The sequence below is a fragment of the Mandrillus leucophaeus genome, unplaced genomic scaffold (assembly GCF_000951045.1).
Source record: "Mandrillus leucophaeus isolate KB7577 unplaced genomic scaffold, Mleu.le_1.0 Scaffold55, whole genome shotgun sequence".
In the NCBI taxonomy this organism is placed as follows: Eukaryota; Metazoa; Chordata; class Mammalia; order Primates; family Cercopithecidae; genus Mandrillus; species Mandrillus leucophaeus.
The window spans coordinates 780,815-788,058 of record NW_012105919.1 but is presented as its reverse complement, the minus strand read 5'-3'; the positions used below and the strand labels follow the sequence as shown (position 1 = coordinate 788,058).

The following is a 7,244-nucleotide window of genomic DNA, read 5'->3' as shown; positions in this document are numbered from 1 at the left end:
TTTTGAGATGGAGTCTTGCTCTGTCGCCCAGGCTGGAGTGCAGTGGCGTGATCTTGGCTCACTGCAAGCTCTGCCTCCCAGGTTCATGCCATTCTCCTGCGTGAGCCTCCCAAGTAGCTGGGACTGTAGGCATCTGCCACCATGCCTGGGTAATTTTTTTGTATTTTTAGTAGAGATGGGTTTTCACCGTGTTAGCCAGGATGGTCTCGATCTCCTGACCTCGTGATCTGCCTGCCTTGGCCTCCCAAAGTGCTGGGATTACAGGCGTGAGCCACCGCACCTGGCCTAATTTTTGTATTTTTAGTGGAGACAGGGTTTCACCATGTTGGCCAGGCTGGTCTAGAACGCCTGACCTCAGGTGATCCTCCCGCCTTGACCTCCCAAAGTGCTGGAATTACAGGCATCAGCCACTGTGTCCAGCCAGAGCCATTTTTTAAAATAAAAAAGCACTAGGAACCCATAGAGAAATTAATACTACTTACCAAAGTTCAGTAAGTTAGAAAAAAATAACCAGAATGAACACTTTTCAAATACTGTTAGTACAACATCCAGGCTATTTTCCATTTCTTAATTAAATCACATCTTTGTCAGATATTTCATCAAATGATGTGTAAGCATAGACAACTACAGGAATTGGCTCAAGGGAGTTAGGCATGAGATGAGATAGAACCAACTGTTTAGGAGTGGCATGAATATACACAAAGGCCACAGTCTTTCTGCTCATTTGTCAGTGTCTTGTGCTCTAGACAGAACTTCTGACTTGAAGAAAACCTGAAAAGGCCATCATGTCACGCTCCAATAAATTATTTGGATTCCCTGAAGTCTGGTCTCAGAGTTGCTGTTTGTTTTAAGGCAAGAGAAAATGTTTCAAAGCAGCCTTTGCAATCTGCTAAAATGACAGTCTTTTTAAATCACCCATCACAACTAGTGCCATATAAACACACATACAAATACTATCCTAACCTTTTCTAACCTGTTAGTGGCACATTTTCAACTGTAAATTAGAAAATCTCACCAAGTCAAGCATAAGCAATGTAATTATCTACATATGGTAGTGGCTAGTTAACTGCTCAATCTTTCAAGAGAGTCTGTAATAATCAATATGATATATGTGGGTAGAAATCTGTATTAAATGAAATTTGTGACACAGGAACATCCATCTGTGGAACACAGTCACACAATCCAAGGTCTCTGTGCTTCTATTATAAATCAAATCACCACCACACAGCTGTTACTATCTCTAATGGGTGCGTCGACTGCTGTCCAAGCAGTTAATTATCCAGAAAAAAAAAATCCATGAAAAGTTTTAAAATTTGGGGTTAAAAGTGTGGCATTACCTAGACTGCATGCATAATGCACTACACTTCTATTACAGTGAACTGAGCCAAATTTATTTGATTCTGTTTTGTTCCATCTCTTGGGAAATTTCAGGGGCCTCAGGTCCTGCTATGAACTCTAAAGAGTACAATGTGATTTGAAAGGTTCTAAAAATATCACAGGTTTGCCTGGGCTCACTTAGAAGGGTGGATGATTCAATTACAAGTGTCAAAATTTGATTCCTAATTTTTCAGGACCTGACAGCTGCAGCACATCTTGCCAGGATTCCCTTATCTTCAATGTGCTTCTCTTTGAAGTATTTTAAGAAGATTTCATAATCTTTCCAATTTAGCTCTAGGATTTCTGTCAGTAGCTGTAGAATGAATTGGCTGGCCCTTTCTAAAGCTGCTTATAAATATTACTTGACCAAGCATATTTTAAAAGTAGCTATAACTGCAAAACAGCTGAGCTTCTTGTAATGGTCAGGGGAGAAAACACAATGGACTATAATACACCCATACACCATAAACCAGGGGTGACCTTTCATTGCATGAGTTCCAATGGAACCTTAACCAGAGGTTCATTTGTTGCTATAAAAAAAATTCAGATCCCAAAGGCATGCATTCATACAAATGATCACTTTGGGAAGGGCACTAGTACTGTATATCATTGGGACTGGTTTTTTGTTTGCTTTTTCAAATTATGAAAGCAGAGAATCAGAGAGATCAAGGTGACTAAGATGGTAAAATCACTAGCTACTGGCACTACTACAAGAGGCACATGTTCTATTCTTTGTCCTTCCAGTAAGTGAGAGAAAGTCTTCAAGCTTAGATTGCTGCCTATGAAACAGCAAAAATCATACCAAAAGAGGTAGCTGAAGGCTACCAGATTAAATGGCAAATTTAAGTTTCCCACCAGGTATTTAAAAAATAATACAGGCATGAACCACCACACCTGGCATAATCAGATTTTTTAAGATTAAAAAACCCAGCCACGCGCGGTGGCTCACGCCTGTAATCCCAGCACTTTGGGAGGTCGAGGCGGGCAGATCACAAGGTCAGGAGATCGAGACCATCCCCGCTAACATGGTGAAACCCTGTCTCTACTAAAAATACAAAAAAATTACCCAGGCATGGTGGCAGGCGCCTACAGTCCCAGCTACTCAGGAGGCTGAGGCAGGAGAATGGCGTGAACCCAGGAGGCAGAGCTTGCAGTGAGCCAAGATAGCGCCACTGCACTCCAGCCTGGGCGACAGAGCAAGACTCTGTCTCAAAAAAAAAAAAAAAAAAAAAATTAAAACACCCAAAATACTGATCTCCAATGTTCTTCTACTTACTGCACACATTACTTCAAAAATGTCCCTTATCTGGGCTGGGTGAGCTGGCTCAAGCCTGTGATCCCAGCACTTTGGGAGGCCGAGGTGGGCAGATTGCTTGAGGTCAGGAGTTCAAGACCAGTCTGGCTAACATGGTGAAGCTCCGTCTGTACCAAAAATACAAAACATAGCTGAGCATGGTGGTGGGCGCCTGTAATCCCAGACACTTGGGAGGCTGAGGCATGAGAATCGCTTGAACCTGGGAGGCGGAGGTTGCAGTGAGCTGAAATCATGCCAGTGCACTCCAGCCTGAGTGACAGAGTGAGACTGTCAGCCTGCTCCATTACTGAAGAAAGCTCAAGTGGTAGACATTTTTCTCTAGTCAATCAAATATTTCATTCTAATCACCATTCATTGATCCTAATTTGGCTTTCTCATAAACAAACAAACAAACAAAAACCACTAATCCATCTGTGTCAGGGGTCCCCAAGACCATCTCTAGATTCAGTGATTCACTGGGAGGACTCAAAGCATACAGTCATACTCTTGGCTATGATTTATTACACTGAATACCAAGCAAAATCAGCAGAGGGAAAAGGCACATGGGGTGAAATCTGGAGGAAACCAGGTGCAAACTTCTAAAAGTTGTCTCCCACTGCAGTCACAGAGGGCATAATTAATTCCTCCAGCGATGAGTTGTAACAACACACATGAAATGATCAGGGAGGCTCATTGGAGACTTAGTTCCCAGGGTTTTCACTAGGAGCTGATCATCTAGGCACATTCTGCCTACCCTGTACCAATATTCCAGGAAGAGGAGACAGAGAGAGAGAAAGAGAAAGAGAGAGAGAGAGAGAAAGAACGAAGGAAGGAAGGAAGGGAGGGAGGGAGGGAGGGAGGCAGGCAGGGAGGGAGAGAGGAAGGCAGGCAGGGAGGGAGAGAGGGAGGAAGGAAAGGCAAGCAGGAGCTCGACATAAACCACACTCTTCATATACTTTAGGCAAGGTGAGCCATTCTTATCAGCGAATGGCAGGAATCCATCCAAGAACCAAGTTCCCCCAGATGCCAGCCAAGGGCCAACTTTGCAAGCAGACCTTTCTAGGGACAGCAGTCTCAGGCCTGCATGTTAATTTTTTTCTGAACACCATCTTTTTCATAATCCTTTAACTATTTATTATGTCGTTCTTCAGTCTTTTATTCCTTAATACATAATCAATTCCCACTGTGTCTTTCTCTAGTCTTTTGTTTCAGTTAATACATAATCAATTATTGATATGAAAAGTTTCCAGACTTTTCATCCATTTTAGTCACGCTCATATGGGACTCTGGCATGACTGTCTCTTTTTTTTTTTTTTTTTTTTTTGAGACGGAGTCTCGCTCTGTGGCCCAGGCTGGAGTGCAGCGGCGCGATCTCAGCTCACTGCAAGCTCCGCCTCCCGGGTTTACGCCATTCTCCTGCCTCAGCCTCCCGAGTAGCTGGGACTACAGGCGCCCGCCACCTCGCCCAGCTAGTTTTTTGTATTTTTTAGTAGAGACGGGGTTTCACCGTGTTAGCCAGGATGGTCTCGATCTCCTCACCTCGTGATCCGCCCGTCTTGGCCTCCCAATGTGCTGGGATTACAGGCTTGAGCCACCGCGCCCGGCATGACTGTCTCTTAAAACATGAAGTCAAAAATATGAAATAATACTCTAGGCATAATTAGACCATAAAAAGGATGCTTTTTAAAAATTAATGTAGTATAATCATTTATGCATTTTTTAAAGCTGTGTTAGTAATAGATGATGTGTTGAATTGGCAAACAAAACCTGAATTCTACCACATTATATTTATTATAATCCCATTAATGGCATTTTGTTTAAGCACAGTGCCTCTATCTACCAAGATGATTCTGAACTATAATTCCATCATGTGTTTCAGGTTGATTATTTCTTCCAGCTTTTTGTCATATGCAAACTATTGATGGCTCTACAGCCAGACTGCTAAATCCAACTCCTGGTTCTACTACTTACAAGAAATGGGGTGTCAGGCAAGTCAGCTTAAACCCTCTGTGTGTCTCAGATCCTTTATCTGTAAAAACCGGGAATAGTAATTACAGCCAGGCATAGGCTCACGCCTGTAATTCTACCACTTCAGGAGGCCAAAGTGGGAGGACTGCTTGAGGCCAGGAGTTTAAGACCAGCCTGGGAAACACAGTGAGACCACATCTCTACAAAACAAAACAAAACAAAAAAAGAAAATTAGCTGGGCATGGTGGCTCGTGCCTGTAGTCCAAGCTTCTCAGGAGGCTGAGGTGGGAGGATCACTCGAGCCTAGGAGTTTCAGGCTGCAGTGAGCCATGATCACACCACTGCACTCTAGCCTGCGTGACAGAGTGAGATCCTGTCTCTGAAAAAAAAAAAAAAGAAAGAAACCTAAATAAAAAAAAAATTGTACTTACAGAGTTGTACAATGACATAAATGAGAATAATGTATATAAGAAGACTAGTATGATATCTGGCACATTGTAATTGCATAATTTAAAAAATTATTATTTATCTAAAATATTGATAATAATAAACAAATTAGGATAAAGGGCAAATCTCCATGGCATTTTTTGTGTGTACATTTCCTCAGAGATGACAGCAATCAAAATATTTTGAGACTTATCAATTCAACCAGATTTATATTAAGATATACTTAAAATCCAATATAAAAACCTTTGAGATATAAAAACAGTAAAATATTCATTACTATTTATTTTCAGTTACGTTAGCAGGGTGTAATTGCTAAACTAAATGTAATCATTTAATAGAGTGTAGTTTCTATCATCTTCCAAATACTGGTATGAAGAGAAAGAAATCAAGATTGACTGGATGGGTAGGAAAATGTATCTTTTATCACTGAGAAGATCATTTCAACTGTTCAAGCAATTCCTACTTATGTCAGGACTCTGGCAGAGTAAGAGATAAATACATGCCTGTGCTTATTCCTGTGTACTGTCTTACTTTATGAAAATAAAATGTTAAAATGATAAAGTACAATGGAGGGAAAGTACTTCTAGAAACTTCATCTTTTACTAATAAGGAAAACCAATGAAATACTAATAAAAAGGCCTAGTAAAGAAAAAATGTCTGTAGCATCTGCAATCAGAAGAGCTAAAACTCTTAGACAGTATGTAACATCTGGAATATTAACTTTAATGGCAGTAGGAAGCATCAAAATGTATACTTCACCACCAAACTAAAAACTGCTAATGGACCTCTAAAAAGAAAATGACAAATGAATATAAATCATTGTATCACTGTATATGTCCAGAACTTGTTACATTTATGTTTATTAACACGTTATGTTCCTAAATTTTTCCAAGATAAGATCAATCAAACAACTACATATGGACAATCAAGGAATAAAGTTTTACATCCAAACAAATGGCTGTCATGTAATTTCCCACAAATAAACACTTCCAATTAATGATTGTTCACAGTAGAGTCCTCTTTAGAGTCAAATATGAATCCTAAAATTTACCCATTCTAATGGTGCCGTCTCCAAGGCACTACTGGAATGGGTAAATTTTAGGATTCACATTTGATGGTAATCAAATATTGCCATTAGGATGGCAATATTCTCTTACCTGCTAACTACGTGACTTTGGGCAAATTATTTCAATGTCTCTGTTTCTGAGGTTACAAAATGGAGGTAATATTTACTTCAGAGGCTTTCCAAGAGGATGAATTAGGGTATATTGTGAGATAACATAAAATTTACCGCTTTAACCATTTTCAAGTATACAGTTTTGTGGCTTTAAGTACATTCACGTTGCTGTATAACCATCACTAAAGCTGTATTTTTTAAGCTTTCAAGACTGAGCATGCAGTAACTGCTCAGAGAATGGCAGCTAAAATTACTCTCATTAGTGCTATCTTATTCTATCTTAAATTTGTGTAAATTATTTATTCCTAAACAGAAACTATTTCATATTTATTTCCACTAAATTGCTCCCAGTCTGAGAAATACTAGTTTCACCTTTTAAGCTGTAAACTCTATTTCTAGCTTTCAAATTCTTCATCCAAGTGAATAACAAAAATATACAAATACTAAGAACTAACACACTGAGCATTTACTATGTGCCTAGTGCTGTTCTAAGCATGTTCAATTAATCCTCAAAATAATTTTAGGAGTTATATCCTACAAACATTCACATTTTACAGCTGAGCATAAAGAGGGTAAGGAACTCGTCCAAGGTCAACCATCTGGCAAGCGGCAAAACCAGGATTTGCACTCAAACAACCAAGTTCTAGAGTCACTCTTCACCACTCCACTATGCTGCCTCTCACACACATAGTAACATACCACCCATGGCAATGATTGCTTTCAGATGCCAGGTGTTATATGTTGACTGAGCCTTTGAGTTTCTCAGAAGCTTTAGCATCTATTATTTCATGTGCCTTTCCCAGAGATAATAAAGAGCAATCAGCCCCATTTTACAGATAGAGAAGCCTCAGGGAGGTCAAGTAATTTGTTCAAGGTCAACAGACCTTGGAGAGGTCCTGGGTTTTAGCTTGGCCACTTACTAGTTGTGTGAAACTGCAAACTCCTTGAGCATCACTCAACTGTGAAAGGGAAATGATAACA

At 40.1% G+C, this 7,244-nt stretch overlaps 1 protein-coding gene across 3 annotated transcripts in view; it reads right to left on the bottom strand.

Moving 5' to 3' along the window:
* Window positions 1-7,244, bottom strand: part of IFT81 (intraflagellar transport 81) — a 100,065-nt gene that overhangs the window by 43,661 nt on the left and 49,160 nt on the right. The window contains exon 12 of one of the 3 annotated variants that reach the window (XM_011997856.1): window positions 4,335-5,018. The exons of the other annotated variants lie outside the window; for them this stretch is intronic. Coding sequence (XP_011853246.1) covers window positions 4,911-5,018 — 108 coding nt within the window. The 3' untranslated portion in view covers window positions 4,335-4,910. Of the gene's footprint in view, window positions 1-4,334; window positions 5,019-7,244 lie in introns of those variants that run through there. 3 annotated transcript variants of the gene reach the window in all.